The sequence below is a fragment of the Lissotriton vulgaris genome, chromosome 10, assembly GCF_964263255.1.
Source record: "Lissotriton vulgaris chromosome 10, aLisVul1.2, whole genome shotgun sequence".
Lineage (NCBI taxonomy): Eukaryota > Metazoa > Chordata > Amphibia > Caudata > Salamandridae > Lissotriton > Lissotriton vulgaris.
In genome coordinates, this window is record NC_141698.1 from 638,560,622 (window position 1) to 638,588,032 (window position 27,411).

The 27,411-nt window shown below is 42.1% G+C and overlaps 1 protein-coding gene across 4 annotated transcripts in view; it reads left to right on the top strand.

Annotated features, from left to right (window-relative positions):
- The window catches only part of DPP6 (dipeptidyl peptidase like 6), a 2,152,278-nt gene that overhangs the window by 2,024,529 nt on the left and 100,338 nt on the right, over nt 1–27,411 (top strand). For all 4 annotated transcript variants that reach the window (XM_086941474.1, XM_086941473.1, XM_086941476.1 and 1 more), the window contains exon 18: nt 21,949–22,047. In XM_086941474.1, the coding sequence (XP_086797600.1) occupies nt 21,949–22,047 (99 nt within the window). The remainder of the gene's footprint in view (nt 1–21,948; nt 22,048–27,411) is intronic.

A 27,411-nucleotide genomic window follows, 5' to 3' on the forward strand; every position in this document is an offset into this window, starting at 1 on the left:
AGCTTCAGAGCACAGGAACAAGAGGATGCCTTCTGGTCTTGCGTCCCCTTTTATCCGTCTTCAGGGCGGGCGTAAACCCGCCCCTGCCTGCCCCGAGGGCGTGGCCAGCCGCGTCAGTGTCTAGGCCAGCCCACTCTAGGGCGGGAAAAAAGCGCGCCCCGGCTACGCCGCTTCGGGCATACCAGCCGAGACACGCCTCCCGCCCAAGATGGCTTCCCGGGGGGATCGTGGTACTCTGCCATACGTGCGGGGGGACCGAGTGGTCGCCCCTTTCCAAACTAGCAGGTAGTAACTCAAGGGTGCATATAGGTGCTGGAAGCAGGGGTGTGGGGGTTTGGGGTGCAGGAGGTTTGAATGTGAATGAGCAATAAAGATGGGAACGAAAGATACCTTTACATTTTGGTTTTATATAGTCACATTTGCTGTGCCTTCAAAGACAGAAGCCAAATGTAAGTCAATGTCGTCTAACAAATTGATGCTTTTTCTTATACATGGTAAGCAAGCAGATCCTAGCACTCAGCAAGTTTAGAAATCAATCTCAGGTCCTAAATTGACTGATCACAGTCCACTTTAATCAATTTCCTTTGTTCGGGCCATCCTCATATGTCTAGTTGAAAGTTTACAGCCAGTATACATTCCAGACAGATAACCGTAGTACAGCCAACATGTGTTTTGTTGATACAACACCAATGACTTAACATGATTATTTACCTTAAGCACATTTTTTAGGTCGAGCCTGGGCAGCGCATGCGCTGCTCTTTGAGGCACGCTGTATTCGAATATGGACTTAAAGCGCCGCCCACTCTCCGCCCATATTTGTCATTGTCTTGTGTCATTGTCCTTCGTAAAGGCTGGCTTCTGATTTGTTCATAGGCTTGTTAGTCCCTCCTAGTACCGCCTTGTCTTTATTTGTTACCTCCCATAAGGACTGGCCCTTTCACTTCAGTTGTTACATGGTACGTCTTATTTATTCTGTAAGCACTATTTTGTTAAGTGAGTTTCACCTACTGGAGGCACGACATGCTGTCCCGCAACATTCAGCGTGTCATGCACTCTTTGACTTTCCAAGCAGCCCGGGACAATGGTGGCCGTTTCTTTGCAATGCAATAGGTCTCCCACTTACAAGAGTTTGAGCTATTGGCATTGTAAATGACAATGCCTTTTATGAATGTGTTAATTATCAAAACAGATAAATAAAAGGTATTGTCATTTACAATGCCAATAGCTTAAACTCTCACAAATGTGAGACCTATTGCATTGCAAATGCTTGTTATTACTTTTGAAGGTACAAAAGGAGCGTAAAGGACCTTTGACCTCTACTGTCTGTATAGAGGAATCTTCTCTCGCTGCCGTGTGTATATTATCAGGCTCCGATTGGTCAAGCCTTCTTCATTCTGTGCCTAGTGCGCCCCAACCACCCAAAAGGCCATAATCTGTGCAAAATTTGCATTAATATACTGCCCTTTTATCTCCGTATAGTTTTAATTTATCGATCATTTACACAGGTTTTTATCTCTTTCAATGCTTTAAATTATAATGTGCTGCCTTACTGCCGAGAGGACTTTAATAATAAATTGATCAATAGTTATAGTTATTGATTTATTAGCACTGAATCACCCATCAGGGTATCTCGGCGCTTAGGCTGTGGAACCGTTCCTGGCTCTCTCCCTGTGAGGGGCGGAGCCAGGCATCCCAGCGCTGGTGTGCCCGTTCTGGAGATTAAGCAAGCTATTGCCCAGAGTTGCAGCGTGGGGCCCATGATTAGAGAAGGGGCCGAAGCAAGAATTATCGAGTCCGCAGATATTGATCCTAGACCCTGCTGTGTCGCGAATTGAACCCTGGTCCCAGGCTCGATCTCTGCTTCAGGGTCTGCCGCCTCTAACCAGTGAGCCACACTTCTCCACTAACTCAAATGACCAAGAAGAGGATAGCACACAAAACGTAAACAAATTGGCCCTGCAGCTTAAAAAGAGAAAGTTTCATGAAACATAACAAGAAAAAAAATGCTAAAAATGTAAAAGATATGTGGCTCTGAAAACATGTTCCGCTTCTTGTCTAAGACACGAACATAAAAATCTCAAGAAACATTACGTTTCGACAAATCTAATTTATTTTGTGAGGCCAGGGGCACCTGTCTTCTGGCTTGCCTGTAAACTGCCCTGTATCCCACCCGCAGCAAAAAGCTCACCATGGCATCATATAAAAAATGTCAATAGAAATCATTATCGGAAGCAATTGACTTTTTGATCTGCTTCAACATTCAGAGACAATTCAAAATGCAATGAATGAGCTACACACACAAACATTAACCTTTGCGAGTGTTCTTTGTGTGTACTCGTGTGAATGTTTGATGCAGGCTTTAAAAAAGCCATCATTTAGTCACTGCCTAATTCCATGCTGATAGAAAAAGATCTTAAATAATTCATACACACCTCCATGGATACCCTGCGGGCTCTATTTAAACGAAACTGCCTTTTATTTGCGTCCCCTACTGCGCTTAATCTCCACTCTCTGGCTGGGCTAGGCTCGCACTAATGACAGGCAAAGTGGGGGAAATTACATGGTGTGTAGAATTCATCATACCTTAAACTGCTTCAATGTGGAACGCACGGCGGCTGGCAGGGACATTTCAAAGGCTGCCAGGCTGGCTGTTGTGACATCATGCTGAATGAGGGCTTATGGAAAACATCCATGAGTAATTCATATATACTTTTACTCTGCTTATTCCAGGTTTAGACCTGCTGTATATTGCTGCCCAACCAAAAATGGCGCCGGGCTTTCTAGCAAACTGTGATCATTGCAATGGAAACAAGAAAACTGTCTGTACCTATCTTAAAAACTCCTTGTTAGTTTTTGTTGCTTTTGAGGGGTTTGGTTCCTTACTGGTTTCAAATTGAACAATAATATGTTTCGGCAATTAAGTCCATCAAAGTAAAATGCACACTAGAAATTATATAAAAAAGTATGCAGTACATTAAAAGAAGCACTTCATGAGTAAAGGAAACAGTTCATAAGAAGGTTGAGCCATAGATAGGGTGTAACAAAATAGGACAAACAAGTGGCAAACAGGTACACGTTAAATTTCCTTGTCAAATGTGTATTAGTTGTTGTTTCACTTGTGTGTATGGTTAAATGCTGTTCAAGATCCTGGTTGTAGTCAATTGTAAGCATTAAATGTGGCGGGGGAGGGGGGGGCAAATCCAAGGGATCGATTGATGAAGTGCTGCGTGCGTTAACTCATGATCAAGTCTACATCGAGTAGTGAGGTAAGCATTTCTATAGTTGATAAATACTAAAAACAGGGGCGGTTAAAAAGAGCCCAATGATTAGGCTTAAAAGTGCTAACATCAGACTGTATCTTTATGCTGGGGGCTGATAAATGCCCAGTTATGGTTGCCATAGGGTTACAGGAGACTGATAACATTGCTTACACTGGGTGCCCAACGGAAGCAGGGAAGCAGGGTGATTGCGGTTCAGAAGGGCTGATGTGACCATATAACTTACGGCCACAATAATCTGGCCAAACCCATCTAGCAACCGGCCTGAGATGCCTTGTCAGTGGCAAAGACACATTCCATATTTGACTTCGTGAAAGCCTAATATGGTTGAGGGTATGTAGTGTTAAGGTCGAAGGTGCTTTGTGCCGTAGTCTAAAATTCTCGGGAGCTTGCTGTGTTAACCGCTTCTCTGTGGCAGACATTTCGACGTGTAAAAAAATGACACGTGCGCAGTTTGGACGGCCCCCGGCCGTTCGACGCATCGAAGAGGTTAAAGTTGCAAAGCCTAATACCTTAGTCTGGGTGCCGGCAGATGAAGTTCAGGGTAGGAAATAACGAATAAGAGCGACTATGACCGAAACCTACAGGCCTGGCTCATCTGGCAGCATGCCAGTGGAGTATTAATGCTATCAAGGAACATGTGAGTTTGGGCACATAGGCTTGTGAAACAGAAATCATAGTAAAATGAATACCATGCATACTATCTTACAGCCCCACAGTGGTTAGAGGAAAGAATTGGTCTCTTAATGTTTTATTCACTATGGTCAGGAATTTTACCAACCTGCAGATTGCTTGAGGACGCGAGTCATCCAAAAGGAAGTTGACGGCTGCCTATATTGTCCGATTCCCTTATTTGATCAATAAGTAACAATGGACCTTTCGGTGATCATCAGGTAGTACTGGGCAGATGCAGAGGAAATGGGGTAAGGACTCCTGGAGCCGACCGAAAGGGCAACACTTACTTGTGGGAGGGCGAGTTGACTACTGCGGTAGAAAGTCTAGTGAGGAAAGGTTTCCTATCCTTATACGACAGAACTTGATTTTGTGATGCACAGAGAAAGAATGTAAGAGACCCAACCTACCTAACTGTGACTCCACATCAGTTGCTGCTCCTCTGCTATAGGTTTACAAAAGTGGGTGACCCAATATACCCTTGCGAGCTTGGGCTGAGATATAGTAAATGCTATGGCAGAGGAGTGTCGCCTCACTGCTTTTAAGCAGAGCCAAGTAAAAACATACAATGATAATAACTTTGAGTTATTATCATTTTATGCTTCGTGTCCTGCTGCTTTGCCGGCGGGAGGCTTTTCTATTGGGCTGCTCTGCTCTCAGAACAGGGGAGGAGTGGTTTACACACTCCTAAGTTTGCAATGACTGTTTGGTCGGCTCTCTCTGGCTGCCCAAACCAGTAATGCCCACTTTCTCCGTTCTCCATGCAGACTGCATTACAGTCTGCATGAAGTACATGCCCGACCCTCCAGCCCCTGGCTGAATGCCGTGTCTTTGCAGCATTGTGATTGGCTTAGGGCAGGGAGCCTGGCTGCCTGTTTCCTGTTCTTGGAGTCTGAGGCAGGAGAGCAGGAACTGAAGGTAAGTAATTTTTTTATCCCCCCGCCTGACCCCCAGGCCCTTCCTGCACCCACTCGGCCACTCGCGAGCCATGCCGGCCACCACTGCCCTGGATATGTTGGGGAAACAGGGAGGCAGTTTTGCACATGTATGAAGAGCATAAGTCAGCTATGTGTACTAAAAAAATGCAGGCTCCCATGGTTAAGCTCTGTATTGAAGTGAACCATAATGAGAATTAACTGAAGTGTCTCATATTGGAGAAGGTAAGAAATAAAGCGGGGATCTCAGCTATGAAGCAATATATGGCGAAAGAAACCTGTTGGATTTCCTCTTTGAAAACCAACAAACAGTGACTCAATGAACAATCCTTTGCCAGAATTGTAATAAGTAGTAGATAACAAATTTGTTGAAATTATTTTATAAAAAAATAAGTGGCAAAGGATTATGCTATATATAAAAAATATGTAAAGTGTGGTTTGGATTTGTTTTAATTGGATTTGTTCCCCTGGTCCTATTCCTATATTACATGCTTCATGAATGAGGTGGGCCCTTCGGCATATTATGCTATGCATGGAGAATGTGTTAGTAATGTATTTTTGCACCCCTCTCATGTCATAACTAGTCAATACGAGGAGTGCGTGCTCTCTGCCTGTGAAGGCCCGATGGTCCTGTTAAGAGGATTCTTTTGTGGAGAACTTTGTTGAACGCTGTTTTGAAGTGCTGACGGGGAAGGTTTTGATTCCAAAGGGACGGAGCAGTTTTGAGTTCTAAGGTTTCCAGAAAGGCAAGGTTCCAGTGATCTTGGGAACCTGAATTGTTTGCTGAAGATGCATCCAGCCCGGTTAAGTTCTTCAATGCTCCTACTTTTGTGGCACGCATTGAGTGCAGGTATTTAATGATGCAGGCGTTCTGTGCCAGAACTTGATTGCACAACATTAATTCTAGTTGGTTCTGGGCTGCAGAGGAGTGTTGGGGAGAGCTTGAACAGTGAACTGCAGACAGAATGCTGGACTTTGTTTAAAAAAAGTGCCCCGTTTCCGAGAAAAAGCTTCTGAGCCTTAACCCAGTGTGGAGATAGGTTTAGCTTTTGCTACCTTCAGCGGAGACTCCATTGTGGACTGCCTTGTTCATTTGAAGATAGTTTGAAAAGCAAATTGTAGTGAGGCGGCTTTGGGTTTTAAAGAATTTAAGTGGGTTATGTGCCCTCCCTTATCGTCTAACCAGCATCCCAGGAAATTTGTGTCTGAGGGTTCTTGTAAAGCGGCTTTGATGAGATGCCATATTCCAGGTTTGTTCCTTTTCCACCCAAAGATCACAATGTTAGTATTTTCAAAGTTCACAGTCATTCAGTTTGTGCTGCTGTGAGGCATCAATCAGCCTTTGTAGTCCCTTTGCTGGTTGGCTTAAAAGGACAACCTTATAGGCGTAAAGTAAGGAAGTGATGAGGCGGTTTCCCAGCTTAGGTGCGGTGCTGACTACTGCATCCAGCACAGAAACCAGATCTCTCATTAGTAAGTTGAAAAGGGCTGGAGCTAAGACACATCCTTGCTTAACTCCTTGTTCTATCTTTATCTTGCAGAGACTGATGACTTGTTATCTAATTTTACTCTTTCCCAGGTTTCTGAGCAAAATAGCTGAATGCCTCAGAGTAGTGGTTCGGAAACATTCCAGACTTTGAGGTTTGACCAAATTAGCTGTCGATGGACATGGTGAAAAGCCTTGCTCTAATCTACAAAGCTGCTGTAAAGGAGCTGTTTTTACTTTTGCCATGAGCATCCTGATTGCCACTAGGATATCGGTGGTACTCAGCACGGGCCTGAAGCCAGTTTGGTTTAAGGGGATCAGATTTTGAGAATTTGCCCATGCTTCTCTAGGTCTTCCAGGCTTCGACGTCTAAGAGGGCTATAATACGATAACTCTCGGGATTTGCCATTGTACCGTTTTTTTATACATAGGGTGCAGAATTGATCCTTGCCAAGACGGGGGAATATCATCTGTGGTGAGGCTTGTTATATACAGCTTATTCATCAACTGTGACCCGAACTCAATGTCCTATTTGTCTACTGAGGAGAGCATGGTTTTCTTTGTTACATGCATGGTTTTGACTTTTCAAATTTAGCTTGACTTTCCATAGAATGAGTGAGAGAGAAACATAAAAACAGAGAGAAACTAGAGAAACTGAGACAGGCAAGGCAGGCGCCTCTATGAGGTGAAGTAATTCAGCAGACATGCAGCAAGATCACAGGGTGTTCTCTAATAACAGGTACAAAAACATTTTTGTTTTTACTGACGGGCAGGGAGCACTCCAACAGCATAATGCTTTTGCATCTGGAGAATCAAAAACGCTTGCTTCGTTAATGAAGGCCATTCCCAATATCACTGACATTACAACAGTAGGAACCTATTCTTTCAAACAATCAATCAAGCAACATTTGTATAGCACAGCATTGTCACTCCTAGGGTTTTCTGGGCATTGAGAGTGACAAGTTTCCTTTTAAAAGCCAGGTACCCAAATTTCTTTTTGAAGTCCGCCAGGGAGGGAGCAAGGGCAAGAGAGGAGGGGCACAGTTCTCTTGCGGGTAGGTAAAAGTTCAGTCGATGGTTGCTGTAGGATGGTCCTTGGTTGTGTAGAGCTTTGTAGTCGTTTGTGAGGATCCTGAACTGGCATCTCTTCTGGACAGGGAGTCAATAGAGGTTTCTGAGGTGGAGGGTGATATGGGTCGATTTGGGGAGGTCCAGGATGAGTCTGGCTGCTGCATTCTTTATGGTCTGGAGTCTTTTGAGGAGCTGGGAGGAAATGCATATGTAGAGATCATTGCCGTAATCAAGGCGAAAGGTGACGAGGGCCTGAGTGATGTTTTTTCTGGTGTTTACTGGTTTGCATCTGAATATTCTGCAGAGCATGTGGAAGCAGGACTGGCAACTGGGTTGACATGTCCTTTCATGATCAGTTTGCTCTTGAGGATGATGCCATGGTTGGGTGCATGGTCTGTAGGTGTGGGTGTTGATCCAAGTTCTGCTGGTCACCAGCTGTGGTCGGAGACGGAGGTGCTCTGCCTGAAGATCAGTACTGCTGTCTCTTAGGAGTTGAGTTTGAGGCAGTTGTCTCTCATCTAGTTGTCTACATTGGTCATAGTATCGTGGAAGTTGGTTTTGGCATTGGAGGGATCCTCGGTGAGTGAGAGGATTAGTTGAGCATCGTCAGTGTAGGAGATTATGTTGAGTCCATGAGATCTGATGACATCTACGAAGGGGGTCATGTAGGTTTTGAACAGGGTGGGGCTGAAGTAAGATCCGTGGGGTATGCGGCAAATGATGTGCTTGGGTTGGGAGGTGGAGGGAGGTAGCCAGATACTCTGTATGTGAAGTGTAAGGAAAGAGGCAATCCACTTGAGGGCGTTTTGCTGTATGCCAATATTGTTGCGTCTGTTGATGAGGGAATGGTGGGAGATGGTGTCGAACAGTGCAGCAGAGTGGTCGAGGAGGATCAGGGCTACAGTTTTTCTTTGGTCAAGGAGAGATCTGATGTTGTCTGTAGCAGTGATCAGCACAGTGTCAGTGCTGTGGTTGCATGGAATCCTGATTGTGAAGTGTCAAGTAGGTGGTTTTGCCCAGGTGTTCGGTAAGTTGTTGGTTAATGGCTTTCTCAAGTACTTTGGCTCGGTAGGGGAGCAGGGAAATTGGTCAATAATTTTTTAGATTCATGAGATCAGTGGAGGGTTTCTTTAGGAGAGGTCTGACCTTTGTGTGTTTCCATCTGTCCGGGAAGGCTGATGTGGAGATAGAGGCGTTGATGATGCTAGTGAATTTGGTGCTGACTGGGATGGCTTCGAGGTTGAAGAGTCATGGGGACAGGGGTCAGTGAGCACAGGATGGGGTAAGTTTACGGTTTCGGTAAAACACAGATTAAGGAAATGGTTTTATGAAGAAACAGTTACTTTGCTGGTTTCAAAATTTCACATGGCTAGCTTTTACCTATGATTGTACATATAGCTCTTAGAGCTAGGTTTTAACCCCTCCCATGCTCATGACGAGCTCAGCTCGCCATGCGCACCAGAGCAGCGTGGCTCATGACGAGCTGAGCTCGTCATGAGCATGGGGGCGCTGTGCGCGCCCACCCCCCAGCACAGCGGGGGAAAAGCCCCAGCATTCAAGGGGTTAAGCAGTTTCTATGTGCATCCATATTTAACGGATAAGGGATTTGAAACTCAGACCCTGGTGCTTAACGCTTTTGCTGCACTTGAGGTGCGCAGATAAGTTCAAATGTGCTTACAAATAATATATTCAGATTCCCCGAATCTGTACTGGCAGATTTTCGGGCGCTGATATCACCTGCTACAAGGAAAATCCAGTGTGTATAGGAGGAGAAAAAATTGTTGTGATATCATCCTAAGTCCCGTGGGAGCTGTTGAAATTAGAAAGTGGTAGGGCATAAACACCATAATCGATTTTTTTGTAATGAAATGGGGTAGGAAACATTCTCAATCTGCTTTCAAGGAACAGAGAACATTGGTACCACAAACAAACACTAGATGATACAAAATGTGAATTCATATATGTGTGAACTCGTTTTTGGAGTTCTCAGACATGCTTTCTTCCACCATTCGCACAGCCACAAGGTTGCTTTATTTTTGTCTGTGTTGAAATGTGCTTACTCCTAACTGTCATGAGATGAACTTTCTTCCTACAGTTTTAGTCAGACCTATCTGACATGCATTGTACCCAACAGTTATTATTACATATAGTAAAACGCTCTCTGGTGGCAAGATGCAGTTTAGTCCTTTTGTTCCAAGGCCTCTGTGGTGGCTCTAAAAAGAATAAACTCCACCTGTTCTCTGTCAGGTAGAAATGGGGCTGAACTGAGTCGAAGCCTGGGGGACACTAGAGCTGATCTTCGTGCAATATAAACAAGCCATCCCCTCTCTACACACTGACCTGAATGAAGGAGGGTCAAGAGGCTGCTGTGCTGCATTCAGGCCAGCCAATCAGGCTCACACTGGCATTGCACCTGCACTGCTAAGGGGCAGCCTGCAGTCCCTGCCGGTATCACCACTTGCTGACAGCTGAATACTCTGTCAGAAGGCAGGTCAGAGGCTCCTTGAAGACCCCTCACTCGCGCTACATACTGCTGCCTTTGCTTTTGGAGAACAAACAACACGCAGCACTAGACCTGGAGTCCAGGGGCACTCCCTATATGATGGAAGCATTCCCCACATGCATTGCACATTCAACTCACACCCTGAAGCAGGACTCACTCCTGTGCTTTGCATCTTCTAAGATTCTGCTGGTTGAATGTTATGAAGGGCTTGGGGGGAGTTTGTGAGTCCATCTGCCTAACAGACTCCTCCCCAACCGCTCGCAACACCCAACCAAAAGTGATGAGAATGTAAAAAGTGGGTGTGTCACAGAAATCCAGGCCACACCACCCACTCATGGTCCTTTCTCCTATCATTAAAACGTATGTTAGTGATTTGAAGTTGACGCGCCAAGGGCTATACAATATTCACTTTAAGGCTGAGCAAACCCTGGCACTTATAAATGGAAGTGCACCTTTTTAATGATTCAAGCATTTTCATTTGTGCTTCAGGGATTAGTGGGAACCTCGCCCTGCACAGGTGCAGTGGCACGCCCTGCACAAAAAAAATCTCACAATCTCAATTCTGATGGAGCAGCCAGTCCTTCTGCTGAGCTGCTCGTGCACTCCATAGAACCCCTCTTCTTCTCCTGAAGGGTGGGATCCACCCCTTTCACCCACAAGCACAAGCCACAAGTGCCTAAGATTTGAAATGAGAGTCCTTTCTTTTTAGGACAGTAGCCTTCACCCACCATGCAGGCATCATTATAGGGCTCCTCCTCAGGCCGATTACATGGTCTTCAGCGTGGGCTACTACCCTGCAGTGCAGGGAAGCACTTACAGTGTTTTGAGTCCTGGGAGCTTATGATGGACAGGTGTGGTGAGGGTAGCAAGTAGTCCCTTAGCAGATATTAGCCACATAGGAAGTGTTGGGCAATTTGAAGAACCTTTGACTTGGCTATAGCAAATGGGGTTGGCAGCAACTGGTACCGTACATTAATCCCAATGCCACTCTAGACTTTCAGGCTCCCTCCCTATTGGGAGGTAAAATTAGTTCTAGCCCTGACAGAGAAGTGGACACCTCACTTCCATAGAGGAGTGGCTAGGGGAAAAGCCAGAGCTCTTTCAGGTGACAAGAGCCATACTGGATGAATCGTTTTGGGTGGTTTTGCAGTAAACCAAGAGTTGAAGTGCTGAAAGAAATATTGTGGGAATTAGAATGTGATGTGGGAAACTCACCATTCACTGGATACTTCACAGAATAAGACTGCCATTTCACCAATCCTCTTCAGATCATTTGTGAACCAGGTAAGAAAACATCTGGCAGAAGGAAGACTCTGCCTGACTGCTAGAAGAAGAAGACGACCTAAGGACCTCTGACTCATGCTGGCCCACAGTGACTGGAATGGCTCTAAAATTACAAATTGTTACCTAGTTTTCTATGCTATAGGGTTACAAAAAGCAGCAAAAGGACTCCTGATTCACAGAACGCCCATTTCTTGGCCCAACTGAGGACTTCACCTTGCGGGAGCTATTGCTGGCGAGAGAACTGGTGTTTAGCAGCTTGCTTTGTGAGCTTTTGAGTGACTAGGAGGAATTTTCCAAGAAGTTGTAGAAAAGTTAGACCTAATCCTAATCTCTTATCTTCGGAGGATGGGGAAAAGGTGCTCAGCCTTCACCAGGGAGGTCCTACAATCAGCAGGCAAAAAAACAGTCATCATGCGCAGACGTTTTCGCTGTGCTGAAAGCTGGATCTCAGGCTTGTGGAACCCGACAGTCTACGGTTTCCAGCCTGTCTCTCCTGGTGAATTCGGAGAACAAATACGAGCATATCTGAAGATAAATACTTTGATCAGGGCATGGCGGGACATCTATCACAACAGCAAAACAACTACAAAATTCAGATTTGTTCTCCCTGTATCTTTTGGCATCAAAACCAGTAGTATCAGAGGAAACTTGGTGATGCTGTAACTGACTTTAAGGGACTTTCCTTAACTTCAACTTCTGACCATACCTCTTCAGAATACTAAGCGGTTTAAAAAATAGACTAACTACCAAGGTAAAAGCATTGACTGGTGTGAACAGCTTGGTGTAACTTAACCTTTGTTCCATTGCTGTTGGCCTGAAATCAAGCCTAGACCCTTTTCACCTGCTTAATGACTCTTACATTGTCCATGTACCTTTGCCTTAAAACTTTAAAAAAAATTAATGCCTCCAGATGTTGTTACCCCATTTTGATTGTTTTTTGCCTTTTGGTCAATACATGTTTCTCTATTTTTCTAAATTGGTTTGGGAATTCTTTTTTATTCTTTTCTTAACTGTACATTAGTTGGCACTACCTGGTGACATACTTCTGGGGGGGAAATTACCTGCTGCTTTTACTACAGCTACCATGGGTTGAGCAGAATTTCTCTTATCAGTGCGTACAGATATCAAAGAAGGATGAGTTCATTAAGTTGGTAAGGGTACCGCGTTACCAAATCAATATTGCATTTTCAAACCTGGTTCCTTCATTTGTAGTGTGGCTAAGGGATGCATAAGGTGACATTGACTCTATATCTTTTTGTTGATTGGAGGATCACTTGGTAGCCTGCCTTTGCCCAGTTTTTGTTGAAGGCCGAGATACAAGAACTTTGTTTATAAATACAGTTGGTGTCCAAGTCCAGAGCCCTGTGACATCGTTAGTAAGTGTTTTACACTCTGAAATACTTCAGTTTTTAATTCATAGGATTAAGTACTCTTAGGATGTGAAAGTATTTTGGAATGTCTTTCAGCCCAGGAACATTATGAGAGTTTATTTGGGTAATTACTTTGCCCTTTTGATGTATTGTTGAGCTTTGGAATATATTGTTGATTTAATGTTGTGTCACATTGTCTGTGTCTAATTTATTCCCTTAAAAAAGAACTGAATTTCCCTTCGTACCACCTAGATCAAACCAGCGTGATTTTACTTATACAGATCAGAAATAACAACTGCATCTCACACAGCTCTGTCTTTCAATTCTCCTGAATACAAAGTCTGATATTCATTGGGTGAGATTTTAACTATTAATGATAGACACAGAGGTGTGTTTCTAGCCAGGTTTGTAAGTCTGTGATTAGATCTCATTACTGCTCCTTTTTAGTTCCAAACCAGGGAGCAGAAGAGACATTTTCCTTAATTGCTTTAGTGTCCATGATACCCTTGCTACCCCATTGGTGATAAATAACTCAGGCAGATTATTTCCCCATTTCCAGATTGAAAGTAATGTCCTAATAAAAGTTACATGTATAAGCTTATTGCACCATGTATTGCATAAATGGGAATTACAGGGCAGAATCTTGTGTAAAGTGCCTCGGACATTCTCAAATTATAAAGACTATAATTATCTAAAGTACTTTTTTCACTCATCTGAATCAAATGATCCCTAGATTGATCTGGACTGAAAAGATAGCCAGAACAAAATGTCAAGAAGGCTGTACGGGTGAGTTTTTTATTAAACTATATTTGAGTCATAGTCTTAATAATCCAACACTTTGTTATTTATGAACATAATTATATCTGAGGCTTAATGTATTGTTAAAAAATGTGAATTGAAAGGTTAATGAGAGGTAGTCATCAAATGTGTGGGTACCTTTTCAAATTCTCAAATCCACTATTTTAAAAAAACCCATTGCATTTAAATATTTTTTCAGATTTGAACAGCAGGTGTAAGGAAAAAAGGCTTCATGAGGATAATGTAGTGACATGTGCACACCTTCTTATGGCAAAATCCAAATACCAAAACAGGGAACATAATTATGTTATATAACTCAGCAAGCAGCAAGGATGGACCGTTTTGGTCGGGTGTTTTTCATCCATAGTGGAATAATAATGGAATAACTTAATGGATTTTTTAAAAAGCTTTTCAAGTCTTCAGCCTTATGAAGGGGATTTATGTGCTTGAGGCTACCTATAAGCAATAATGATGTTTGGTGTTTTATATCCATTGGATATGACTTTGTGAGCTTGGTGACCCTCAAAAATCTGGAGCTGATATTTGCTAACTTACTTAAAATCTCAGCATTTGACATACCGGAGGCCAAAAAGGAGACGTCTGAGTGTCATACACGTCCTATTAATGCTAATCTCCGGAGATTGTATGTATTTATTGCAGTCTATTGGTTCTAATACATGTCACAATTCTATAAAGAATATACCAAGAACACGAGTTGCCTGGGGTGTGGTATCGCTGGATGTTGTGGTAACACACATTCATGGTTTGCCCTTAATGTATCTGTCTCCGCAAGGGATATTAGTCATGAGGGCAAATACTCAGTAAATCTCCACTCTTGACAACTCCTGCAAGAAGGTCTCTTCTGTGGTTATGTGGGAGAGGTTTAGCGTTTGTTTTGTTGATCCTATTGCTATTTTCCTGACTGTAGAAAATTGGAAATCAATTGTGATTGATTGAGGTAGTAAGGTGCAAATGGTAATTTGTGGGGAAGTTAAAGGAAAATATTTGAATATGTGAGTTAATGCAGTTCAGTTGGGGCTAACAGATACAATTTCAAGCCAACAGAAACCTCAGTGCATATGCACTTACACGTTGTCTGGACAATTGTAATATTGATTGTTCGACCTGTCAACTTTAGGGTGGACTTCCCCCAAACTTTTTTCCTCACCCCTTCCATTTTGCTGAAACCCGTTTTGTTGGCCTTAGGACAGCTAGACAGTGCTTGTGCATGGTGGAATTGGCTTACACTCAATTGGCATATTTAATTTTCTTGTAAGTCCCAAGTAAAGTGGCACTACAGGTGGCCAGGACCTGTAAATTAAATGCTACTGGTGGGCCTGCAGCACTAATTGTGCCACCCGCTTAATTAACATTGTAAAACTTGTCCCAGGCCTGCCATTGCAGCCTAAATGCAGTTTTAAACTGCCATGTCGACTTGGCATTTAATTCTCCTTTGCCATACCTTAAACTCCCCTTTTATTACATATGTCACCATTAAGATAAGCCGTAGTTAAGCCATAAGGCAGGGTGCTATGTAATTAAAAGGTTGGACATGTACTCCTATTTTATATATGTCCCGGTAGTGAAAAATTCCTGAATTTGTCTTTCACTACTGTGAGGCCTGCCCTTTCATCGGATAACATTGGGGTTTCCTTATTGCATTTAATTAGCTGTAATTTCCTATTGGAAGCTGGTGCCTATGCCATGGTTGGTGTCTATAGAATTGTAGTGATAAACCCTCTTTAATGGTAGAATCCGATTTTTCATTACAATTTTGAAAATGTCACTTTCAGAAAGGTAGCATTTTCCTGTCCTTAACCCTTTTGTGCCTGGAGCCTGTCTTGGGATCCATGACTGGGTGTAGCTGACAGACAGTCACACAATGTGCTTGAGTGGGCCATCTACTGGCAGGATGGTATACTGAGCAGAGCCCCACTTACACCAGAATAGCCTGTGCTCTGCCTTCACACGAAGGACCTAATGGCCATGCATTGCCACTTCAGCCACCTTGGATCCAGGGCTGAGGAGGCAACATATTCTGTGCAGTTCAAAGCCACTGTCCAGAAGCTTCTCCCACCTTCCAGAACAAGAGCCCGGGGTATAAAAGTAGGACCTCAGACACCAACACTTCCGTATACTTCTGAACCTGTGGATACTCTGCTAGGAAGAAGGACTGCTCTGCTGCAACAAGGAAGGACTGGCACACTGCTGGACTGCTGCTCTAAAGGAACTGCTGCACTCATGTGCCGGCCTGTCGCCTGCTTTCCTCTTACCCAGGAAGAAGAACTGGGCCTGAAACTTCATTTTGAACACAGGTCCGCAGAGCGATTCAAAGGGCCAGTCTGTTGGCTTCCTGATCCGAGCATCAGTGTCACAAAAGTTATATAAAAGGCTCCCTAACCAGCCCTCATGATCTTTGCTGGGTTACAGTTAGTTCAAGGCGCTGAAATGGAAGTCTGCCCTAAGATCACCTCAGACAATAACCCAGTACTGCTTACAATCTGTGCAATCACTAGTAGAATGGAAAGCTGTCATTTCATGTTCCCTCATCATAGTCTCTCTAATCCTGAATATCAAATGTATATGTCTGTGCTATGGAGGGAGTTTATAATGTCAAATACTACAACAGCTTTTATGCAGGTTTTTGGGATGCTATGAAGGCTGTGCATGTAGATTTTCAATGCAGTTTATTCTTAATAAAAAATAAGTTAATGCAGGACGGAGTTGCCTAGCAGCAGTGCTTAATTTTAGCCGTGGTTACACCTATAGCCCACTGGCATTCATTTTTGAAGATTGGCACTTATTTTCCATAAACAGACTTTGATCTAGGGCAAGTGGTGGTGGATTTAAGAGGCAGGTGGTAGAATCAAGATTATCCATCTTTGGTATTTAGTACCCTGACCTTTGATAAGGCTGGCTGTGGACTGCTGAGCAAAACTGTGGGCCGGCACTCATTCTTTTACAACTTAAACACTGCCTAGGATAGAGGTGTACTTTAAACAGATTTAGTAACCTTTTTTTAGTTTTAATGCACACATAGGAAAATATTATTTTTGTCTCATAGAAAATTGGCTACTTTAACACCTTGGCTGCTGTGGTTATTTTTCCCCTGTGCTGGAAAAACCTTGATGCCATATATTCATGACGAGCTCAGCTCGTCATCAGCACACGACCACCGTGGCTGATGACGAGCTCGTCATCAGCATCGAAAGGGTTAACATGAAGACATACTATAAACACTCAAGGATGGAATTCATAAAGGCATTGGCCAAGTAAAGTTTTGTCAAACCAGTCCTGGAAGTGAACTGCACTTTTTTTAGATGGATGCTTACATGCATGTGACCATGTAAAATGATGTCACTCAAAGTGCAAGAAAACCAATGGCGTAAGAGGGCTGGACTGCTGCTCCCTGCTGCATGCTCTTTGTGAAAAGAAGCAAAATAGGAATTTCAGTTGAAAAGTCCAATGACTGAAGAGGCCTGACCCAAAACTCATCTATGCATGTATTTATGCGAATATTTTTTAATTATTCATATGAGATGGGTGAGACGTCTAAGGCAGTCTATAGGTCAGACCTAAAAAGTAAAGCTGAAAATTCCCCTTGGATGCTTATTTGTGATTTAGGCAGCAGCTATTGTTTCGAATTACAAACTTTTATTTTCCAGTTTTCAGAACCCCTTCCAGATGTCAATTGATAGCTCATTTTTCACAATTATTTTAAAACATTAATCAGAGCTGTCTTGAGATGGAAATGAGATGACTGATGATTAAATGGGCAGGCGCAGGCAACTGAAGAAGATTGAAAGGATTTGCATATCATTTTTAATCTTCTGCACTAGATGAAAAATGTAATCACTGCATACTTGTATCAAAAGTATGTCAATTTATGTAAGCACGTTTGACCATGTTATATAATATGCGATATGTGAATATAAATAAACATTATTAACATGGTGTAGAGGCGGCAAAGGGCAAGCAATCATTGTCAGCAGTAGCAAAGTACATATGAAAATGTTCAGACGAATTATCTATTTTCAAGTGAAAAATTACAAAATTGCTTAGGTGATCAAGAATGCCCTTCAGTGATGCATCAATATTCAAATAAAATGTATTTTCATTAAATATCCATCTTCTGAAATTCACAATATATTTTTTTTTCAGCTGAAACTTTACTAAAATGTGATGCATTTAATAAGAGAGGAGCCGAGCTTGAGGGGGAAAAAAATCTAGCATCAACTGAGAAAATAATCTTTTGATGCGCATACAAAGCGCTTCAGTGCCTAGTCAGGGTAGTAAGCGCTATATAAATCCAACTGCAATACAATATAATTGCTGTATACTTCACATGTATATAGTCTAGTAATACCATCATTTTTTCATATAGAAAATCAGATATGACCAATGGACAATACACAAATAATTTGAGTTTTTCTTCTAATTGATCATATAATCATTATACAATGAAGATTCAGGGCTACCCGAGCCTCTCACAGCCAACCCGAGCATTATGTGGTATAAAAGAGAGAGAGAGAGAGAGAGAGCTCTGTTGTATGTGAGTCATTTCATCTGTCGCATAACGAAGCAGAGTTTGTTTAGCTAGTAGCAGGCTTGGCAAATGGCTTCCCATTGGCTCTCTTTGTGGGCACCACACTGCTCTTGCAGCAGTGTGTGACAGGAAACAGCAGGGAATTGTTTTGAAAGCTGAAAGAAGCTGCAGTGGACCCACAGGCATGGATGGCGCATTTATGTGCTTGATAAGGATGATAATGACATTTTCAGTTTTAAAATGTTGTTGCTGCGATGCTCTCATGTGTATAGACATTGTTGCATGCTTTCAGGTTTCATGCTACTGCACATTCAGTACGTATTGGAAAATATTTTTCAAATAGCACTGGGCAGTATTTTCTATTTATGTCATATGTATACCACAGGCCTGTGAAATTATAATTGGGGCTCCCGGTTTTATGGTATTTATTGTATTTAACCAATATTTATTTTTTTGTTAACTTTATCTGTATTTATCCATATTTATTTTGGGTTTTGTGGAACAATGAAGCTGAAATTAGTATATTTCCATATTTATTTAACCGGTAAATGTGCACTCTTGCTTGAATGCCTTCTAGGTTTCAATGCTGTAATCACCCGCAGGAGATAAATCAATGTACTTCTAAGAACATATGCACATTTCGGTACCAACCATGGTCATATCTACTTCTGTTAAAGCCTCTTTACTAAAAGTCCTTTCTTTTTTAGCCTCCTTACCTATTAGTCCACACTGCTATTGACCTGGCAGTCATGGCAGAAAGTATTTAAAATTACTCAAAAAGAAACCCAATTTCCGTTTTTATCCACATTTAAAAATATATAAAGACAAGAAAATAAATGTTTTCTGTCTGTATTTATCTGTAAAAATCGGTAAAAACTTAAAACAGGAGCCTTAATTATAATTCTGCGAATCATGTTTTCCTAAGGCAATAAGCGTAACTTACTGACGTTTGATCTGTAAGTTCGGCACCTCCAAATATCTTACATTGCCAAACATTTTACTTCCTGTCTATGGGCTGATTCACATGCGCTTTCACGAGTACGGGAAGTAGTTCTACAAGACTACTTTTTTACCTACTCTTAGATGCCTTTGCAAATCGGGGTCAAATGGCCAACTCTCTATTAGTAGAAGTGGAAAGAGGACACACTCCTATTTATTTGTACTGGTTTATATGAACATTCTCTGACTATTTAGCATGACTGCTTTTAACATACCTACATTCAGAAACACAAACATGAGGCACAACCCTTCCACAAAGAAGCGACACATCGAATCAATCTTAAAACTACTGCAATAGAGTTTGTTAAAATATCACTGCAGAAACACTCTTTTAGAGAGTTTTGTGAGGATGGTAGTTTGAAATGTAAGACAAACATCCTCAAATTGCACCATAGACAAATAATAAGGCTGTAGGGGGGCTTCTACTGTGTGATCACTTTTTTAAAATTCAACCCACGAAAATTTGGATGCAGAATATCGACTACCACTATACCATGAATGTCAGTATAAATAGTTAAGTAGAGATTTACCAGTTTCAGCATATGCCAATGATGCACAGCTGCCAAGCTCAAGGCGGAACAAAATGTAAGTGCACAGCTAAATGTACAGCCTGATAATTGCACAACTATCATCATAACCTCGCATTTTTTAAGACTAAAAGGGAACAGGAGTGAATCAAATAGATCTGAAATGAGTATTTTTGTCACAGTTTTTTGCAGAATCACTTATATATTGCAATCAGTAATTTACTATGTGCCAGTGATTGGGGTGTTTCTATTTTTCAAATATGGAATATTGCGCCGCTTAGTTGCAATAAGTCTCTCAGTAGACATGCCATACTTTGTAACAGCACTTGTACCGGACCAATTTTAAATTTCTGTAAAAAGCAATATTTGTTAAAATTTTAACCTATATATCTGTGTATTTAGTGCATATTTTAATATTTTATTGTTTAATAAACCTTTATCCCAATAAACATAAATTGATGATAATTGGGCAGTTTCAGAAACCACAGTAAATATGTGGAAATTAATTCAGTTTCTGTTTAAAATACTGGATGGAAGAGTTGAGAAGGAGAACCATTACACCTTATTTGACAGGCTGTTACTTTTACCGTTCGTCTAGGTTTCTTATTTTAAAGACTAGAATTTTGATTTGTTACGTTTTTCTGACATTTGTATTTTGTTATTTAATTTTTAATAACAGTGAATGGTACCTAAGAGAAAAAAACGAAATTTGTGTTAGTGTTGACATGGCTTCTCGTTTGGCATCCAGTGAAGTCATTCAAACATGTGTCAATCAAATGCAATTTTTTTAGAATTGTGTCACTGTGACTTAGTTGAGAGAAAGTTATCTTGGAGCGGAGGGAGAATTTTGAGTGGGGCAGTAGTTTAGATGAGGTGGGAAGAGTATGTGAATATGTTAGGAGAGGGGCCGGCCTGGTGATGGAGTCTGAGTCACTTTGAAAATGGAGTGCAGTGTGGAAGGGACTGTGATAGTACCGGCAGGTCTACATCAATTGTCTTGGTATATGGGAGCAATGTAGGCAGGGCAACTTTGCCTGCGGAACTGGGACCAAGGAAATGGAGCGTTGCTTCTGGCGAGAGGACCTCCAGCTGGAGTCATGCGGGGGTACAAAGAGATCTGCCGGGTGCTAAGGCACAATTAAACTCCTGAGGGCATGCCACACCCCTTGACCTCACAGGCTGAACCCCTGCAGTCCACCTCAGGAAACCCCTAACTATCATATAGCAGGAAACTAGAAATGGGAGGCAAAAGAGGAGATGGAGCAAGGGGGCAAAACGGTGGCTGTGAGCTTGGGTGTCTACAAACTCTGGCTATGGCTAGGCACTTTACTTGGGTGCATGATTGTAAACTATCAAGGAGGGGGAGAACTGGTTGGAACAGGTCTGGACTAACCCTGGGCGTAGTTCGCATAGTAGCGCTACGCGTAGCTATGGGAAGAGCACTTCGCACTACAGGAGCTACGCGTGGCACTACAGGAACTGCGTAGTGTGGTAGGGAAATGCTTTTCGCAATGATTGCACAGTGCAGGAGGTTTGTCCGCACTGTTCAATCATTGCAAGCGGCATCTTGCACAGTGTAAGCGGTTGTTTTCTGCCGCTCAAGTAGATTTTTACTGTAGCGGCAGCTTTCTCAACACAGACTTGTAGTTTCTCATCGCGAGCGGTCGCGAGCATATGCAACCACTCACAATGAGAAACCTGACTTCCCCGCGTTGAGAATCTTTCCAGGAGGTGCAACTTGATGTTGCTGATCGCGAACGAGGAAAAAGTCTCACGGGATGTCATTTTCTTAGCTCGCGGTCGCCAACTTGACGTTCAGGATCGCGAGCGAGCACAAAATGCCCGCTACGCTACGTGTTTTTGCACAGTGCTACATGTAATTCGCGTAGCTGTGCAAACTACGCAAACTACTTGAGCGTAGCGTAGTCCTATGCCCAGGCCTAGACAGTATGCATGTCATTGATTGGACTGAGGTACCGGAAGTCAGTGGCACCCCTTCCAAATAAAAACATATGGGGTATTTGTGGCCATATCCTCCTTGCAACATAGTTTGATAAAACTTCCTTTCCACTTTGGTGAAAGTTATTCATTTACATTTTCACTGCCTTTAAAAAAAATTTACGTTACACTTGAACTTAGAGCCAAAAATGAAAAATAAAGGAAGTCAAAATATACTGGGACGTACATTTTAGTTCAGTGGTACTGTGTAAGCAATCATGAAACAATACAGCAAGTGGCGTCTGTACTAGAAGGCCAGGAAGAGAAATAAATACAGGGTATATTCGATATCTGAGAGGTGAAGCTCTGTCATTTTTGTGTCTTGAAGATGCAGTGATCAAAACATGAAAGGCATGTAGCATTGATGACCTCAAGCAGGAGTGTTTGTAATTTTGTCTAAAAGTGTGTCAAAAAAGTAATATCTTACTCCTGAGTGAGCAGCATTAACATGATTTGTCTTGCTTCCAAACATTTTTTACAGACATAATTGAGCTCGAAAGAAATGAGCATGTGAAACAAGCAATGGAAACGAGACAAATGCCTAAAGTGGAATATCGAGAAATCAAAATAGAGGATTACAGTAAGTTTTTTTTTTGAATGGCTGTTTGCGGCAGACGTTTTGAGAAGTAGTGCAAGCCAGTGAGAGAGGTGGCCTAGTGAGTACATGTACAGCTTTTAGTCCTGTGGACCTGGGTTTCAATTACAAGTTTGTGGATTTGTTTTTTGTTATCTATGCACAATTTATCCCAAATTATGTTTTTACGCAAAATACATTTTGCTGGTATGGTATCTCATATTTTTTCTGTGAGGCTATAAATCGCAAAGAAAAGTCATATGATATACGGGCAGGAGACTGAATCAAAGAGAAAATGTTTTTTGGGAGACATTTACAACTACAACGAAAAATCATGCAAAACTTTACATTACACAAAATAGTAAAAATTTCATCAATTTCTCAAAATGCTAAATTTGGCAAGTACGTACCATTACACTGGCATTACAGAACATTTACACAGGCCTAGTTCTTATGGCAGATATGTCACATGGCAGAACATTGTGTACTTATGTCCACAGTAGTTCATTTAATTTTGCATAAATTTGTACATATATTGGAATTCTAATGAATAATAAATATGCAAAATGTGTAGTTCCAATGTGTAAATTCCTACTTGATTTGAAAGATCTGATATCATCTACCAACGTTCTCCATTAGGGTATAGCCATCCCTTAAACCACAAGATGCAGAGAGAATATAATGTAATAGGAAAAACATATTTTTCGCATGTTTCCAATTGATTATGTAGAAGAAATAATTATATTCAGTTAAACACATATGAATGCCATTGCCCTCAGTGTCTACAGAGCAGCGCCTAACCTATAGAAATATAGATAAGTAGCACTGAAAACGTGAAAAGTGGGATTTTTTCTCACAAAGGGGCTCTATATCAAACAGACAACTCAGAACCCCAATGTCAAAAACATCCCTGTGATTCACTTTTTACCCATCTATAATTTGATGGAATGTATGGTTCCCAAAATCAACGGCCACAGTTTTCAACTGCTGCGCAGTGGAAGGGGAGCAATGGAGGAGTTGTATAAAACATGACCTTTCCTCCCTGACCCAGATGTAAAAAATAATTCCGGGCCACCTGCCATCCACCACTACCATCCTCTGTACCTTTCTACCGTGCTGCCTCCCAAAACTGCTAGATCCAGCATAGCACTGATAAGCTCTCCGAGAACCCATCAGAGCAGCCTGGGATTCCTTTATAATGTAGCAACAGTGTAAAAATTGTTATTGTTTCCCACTATTGCTACTTTATTGCAGTGGTACTCACAATAATAGTTCTCAATGAGAACCATAAAATACAAAAGCTTTTATAAAAATCAAATGGTGTAGAGCCCAGTATTCAGTTTTATCTTACCTTCTTGTACAGTTTTCAGTAATCACTTGAGTTGTGGGTGAGAGAATGAGTATCTGGATGCATTGTGTTGCCTTATGCTGATTGAAAATTGAATCACATCAAGGTCCAGATTCACAAAACATTTACACAACGCAGCTCAGCACCGAACAAAACCTGTGCTATGTTGCTTGAGAGGGAGGGAGAAGGACAGCACCATATTTTCAGACATATGACACTCTCTTCCTCTCTCACACACCTTTGCACCATAGTGCAAGGGTGTCTGCATGAGTCTTGCATAGGTTTTGTACTGGAAGGGTAGCCTTCCAGTGCAAAATACTAAACTGAGACTAATTTTAAAACATTTCACATGTTGGATGTGTGCTGTAATGGTCATATGCAAAGTGGGAAGTGTTAGGAGAAATAAAAGCATTCCTTCTTTTTAACGCCTGCTTGGAAGCAGCATTATTTTTTGCCGCTAAAGCCTGTCTACTAAAGATAGTAGATAGGGTTTTGCTTCAAAAAGAGTGGGTGGATTCATAGGCATGCCCATGTACCACTCTCCCTTGTCGCAGAGTAATGCAAAGCTGCTTTGTGTTTCTTATTGTCTACAGAATAGTTCTGTAGGGTAGAGAATAATTCCTTCAGATAAACAGCGATATACAGCTAGAAAACAATTCTTTAACTCAAGCACACAACTCAGCTTTTTAGATAAACATATATATTTTTTCTTTTATATATTTCTTTCTGTTGAAAACAGTCTGTAATACAGTAAATATAAACAAGGTGAGTTGTTAATTAGTGACTAATGTGACATGGCGTGATAAAAGTGAAAAAACTGTCAGACAAAACATAGATACATAAATAACACAAAATGGTAAACAACATATATTAATCTCTGTCCAGGTATCTAGTTCCAGTAGTAACCTGAAACTTCATCTTTTTATGGTTACACGGTCTAAGGAGTGAGTAATACGTCAACGTTTTGACCTAAGTGTCTGTATTATAGGGACATCACCTAGGGTCTTCTTCAGGACAAAACGAAATACAGTGTGACAGCTGAGTAGTGGTAAAATGGACTCCTCTAATCCTGGATGGAGTAAAAGTTAGTCGTCTTGTTAAGGCATCATAAACTACTTATCATGCCACTAAGATATATATCTTCATCATGTGTAAGGAGCTGGCGCTGATCCTTTCCCAAAGGGATATTCAATGAAGGTGCTTACGGGGACCTCAAGGAGTGAGCAGCAGAAATGCACAGGGTCCGAAAAAAACGTCAAAGTTGAATTTCCTTGACCTCGCTAGGCAGAAGTTACTCATGTCTTGGAAATCTCCCATGAGCCCCTCCCTACAGGGATGGAGGCATGAATTACCAAAAAGGGCTGAGCAGAGGACGGCCCGGGACCAGGGTTCGATTCCCGGCGCGGCAGGTTTCTGGACCAGGGTCAGCGGACTCGATAATTCTCTCGCCTCGGTGCCCACTCTGATCAGCGATCACACTCGGCAACTCTGGGCATTAGCTTGCCTCATCTTCACTAACGGCCCCACCAGACCGCCGGGGATGCCTGGTCTCACCCTGGAGATACCCATTAAGGGACCATCTCTCAGGGAAGCCAGGAAGGGTTTCGCAGCGGTCGAAGCGCCTTGGGACCCTCCGGGTAAGTAGTGCGCTATATAAATGCCTATACATTTACATTTACATTTACAGTGTGAAGGAGCACGGTTAATGCTAGAAACACAGAGTGGCTAGCCTAGTACTGAGCACACAGTGGCATGGGATTCGATATTTCATGATTGAATGGACATTGGTGATCTGGGGCAGTCATTACTTACTCCAGATGAGTACTCCCTCCATGAGTCGGTTATTCTGGGGCCTCGACTAGTTGGAGGCTTGAGCTCAGACTGATAGGACTGGGCAAAGATTGTTAGTGATGTGATGGGTTGAGCGGTCCACTCCTCATTCATGTGATTGCCCAGTTTACTCTAAGCTTCCCAGTGGCAGTTTAGTGCCGTTTTTATTTATTGCTTGACTGTTGTATCTCACCCACTCCCATCTTACAAATCTCTTCCTGACCGTCCACTGCGCTGTATGACTGTCGTTTGTTTGATATTCTAATAGTTTGTTACTTTTCTTAAAGCAGCAATTTTGCTGTGTTCTGCTCCATAACTTGCTGTTTGTTATTAGACTCTCTCACAGTGAACTTTATTCATGTCAGATAATGCTTCGTGTCAACTGATGTATGCAATGTTTACAAATAACCTAATAAAACAAAATTGTACGCAAAAAAAATGAAAACGACCTTGGAATTAAGGAAAAAATATAGTATTGAACCCAGTAATTCTGTTCCAGGCATTTTTTTCTAATCTCAGGACCAAAAACAAATGACGCTCAATATCTTGGACTGTGTGTGTGGGGAAGCGTGTGTGTGTGTGTGGGGGGGGGTGAGGGGGGGTTATACTGACCAGAAATGATAACCCCGGCCCTCCCATCTCCTCCTCTAATTAACACTCATCTCTTAATGGGGCCTAAACTGCGTTTCTCCAAGTGATATTCGCACAGGGTCGGTAATATCACAGGTTGCAGAGACTGCTTCTGTTTTTTTCCGATTCCATATTCAGTCAGCATCCATTGTGTTTGTCTCACAAGCACTAAATGGTTGCTTGTTTGTGCGCTTCACGTTGCTTCCTCGCTCTGCCTCGAAGGCCTCGCAGTCAGTGAATCAGCAGGGCCCATGAGTTATTAATATTGCCTGTTTATTTTTACCCACTACAGTAAAGATGCTGCCTCCAGCTGTCCCAGGGCTATTGATCCTATTTGCCGCCCATTAGCATTGTTCCTGCAGCAGTAATCTGCCAGTGTGACAGAGGATGTTTTTGCAACACTCTGCTTGAACCAAAATGTTAATTTGTTCTCTAATTAGAACGCAAACGAGGTTAATATGAATCAATCTAGAATGCCAGTGCTAAATAGGGCGTATTTCGTTATTTCTTTAAAAAAAAAAACTTTCCCTGTTTGCGGCATGATGGATCATTCCATTTAGAAGATGTCAGTTACCAGTGGAGAAACAGACTAGGTCTTTAGCCTCTCCTTACTGGTGCTAATTTGATTCCACGTCACAGCATCCAATACATAAATATCGCCCTACAACAATTCAGATTGCAAGGTAATGATTTACACAGTATGTTAAGACAACTTTTCATTGGGGAGCATTTATTTACTATTCTCACTCTGCATCCACTACCTTGATGACACTGAGTGTGTCAATATTGTGCGGTTGATATGGTTCTTTCACACCTTAATTTGCAATGTAAAACATTAAAACATCACAGTTACCAATTTTGTAACGTTGCAACGCACCAACCTTAAATTTAGGATATTATGGATTATATAAATAAACAAATATATATCTAATATCGATATCTATATATATATATATATATAGAGAGGGAGATAGATATATATATAGTTAGAACTGGGGTTTCTAGGTGGCAGAGGTATGCATCCTGTCCATGGAGGAACCACCACTCTAGTCAGGATAGGCTAGATACACACTAAAAGATAACCTGTGCTCACCCTCTGGTAGCTTGCCACAGAGCAGGCTTTTCTAAAGAGGCAATGTGTTAAGTAGTTGTACAACACACAGTAACACAATGTAAACACCACAAAAAGACCACACTGGTTTAGAAAAATAGACACCTATCCTTTCTTCCTCAGCCCTGGTTTCAGACTATCTGTGGGGGGTAATCAGCCCGTTGAGTCGGGTAAGGCCACTACCTATTCAGATGCGTCAGCTCCCTTCCTTCCTGCTCAGGAAGAGCCATCAGAATGCAGGTGAGTAATCAGACACTCTAACCTTCCTGTGTTTATGCCTGTCTACAGGAAGAGCATAAAGTGCAGCTGTCATACACCCAAGACGTGTATTCGAGACAGGCAGCTGGCGCACAGAGCTGTAAGAGCAGAGAAATGGCAACTTTCTAAAAGTGGCTTTTCTAGCATAGTACTGTTAAATCCAACGTTATCAGTAAAGAGGACTTATCATTGC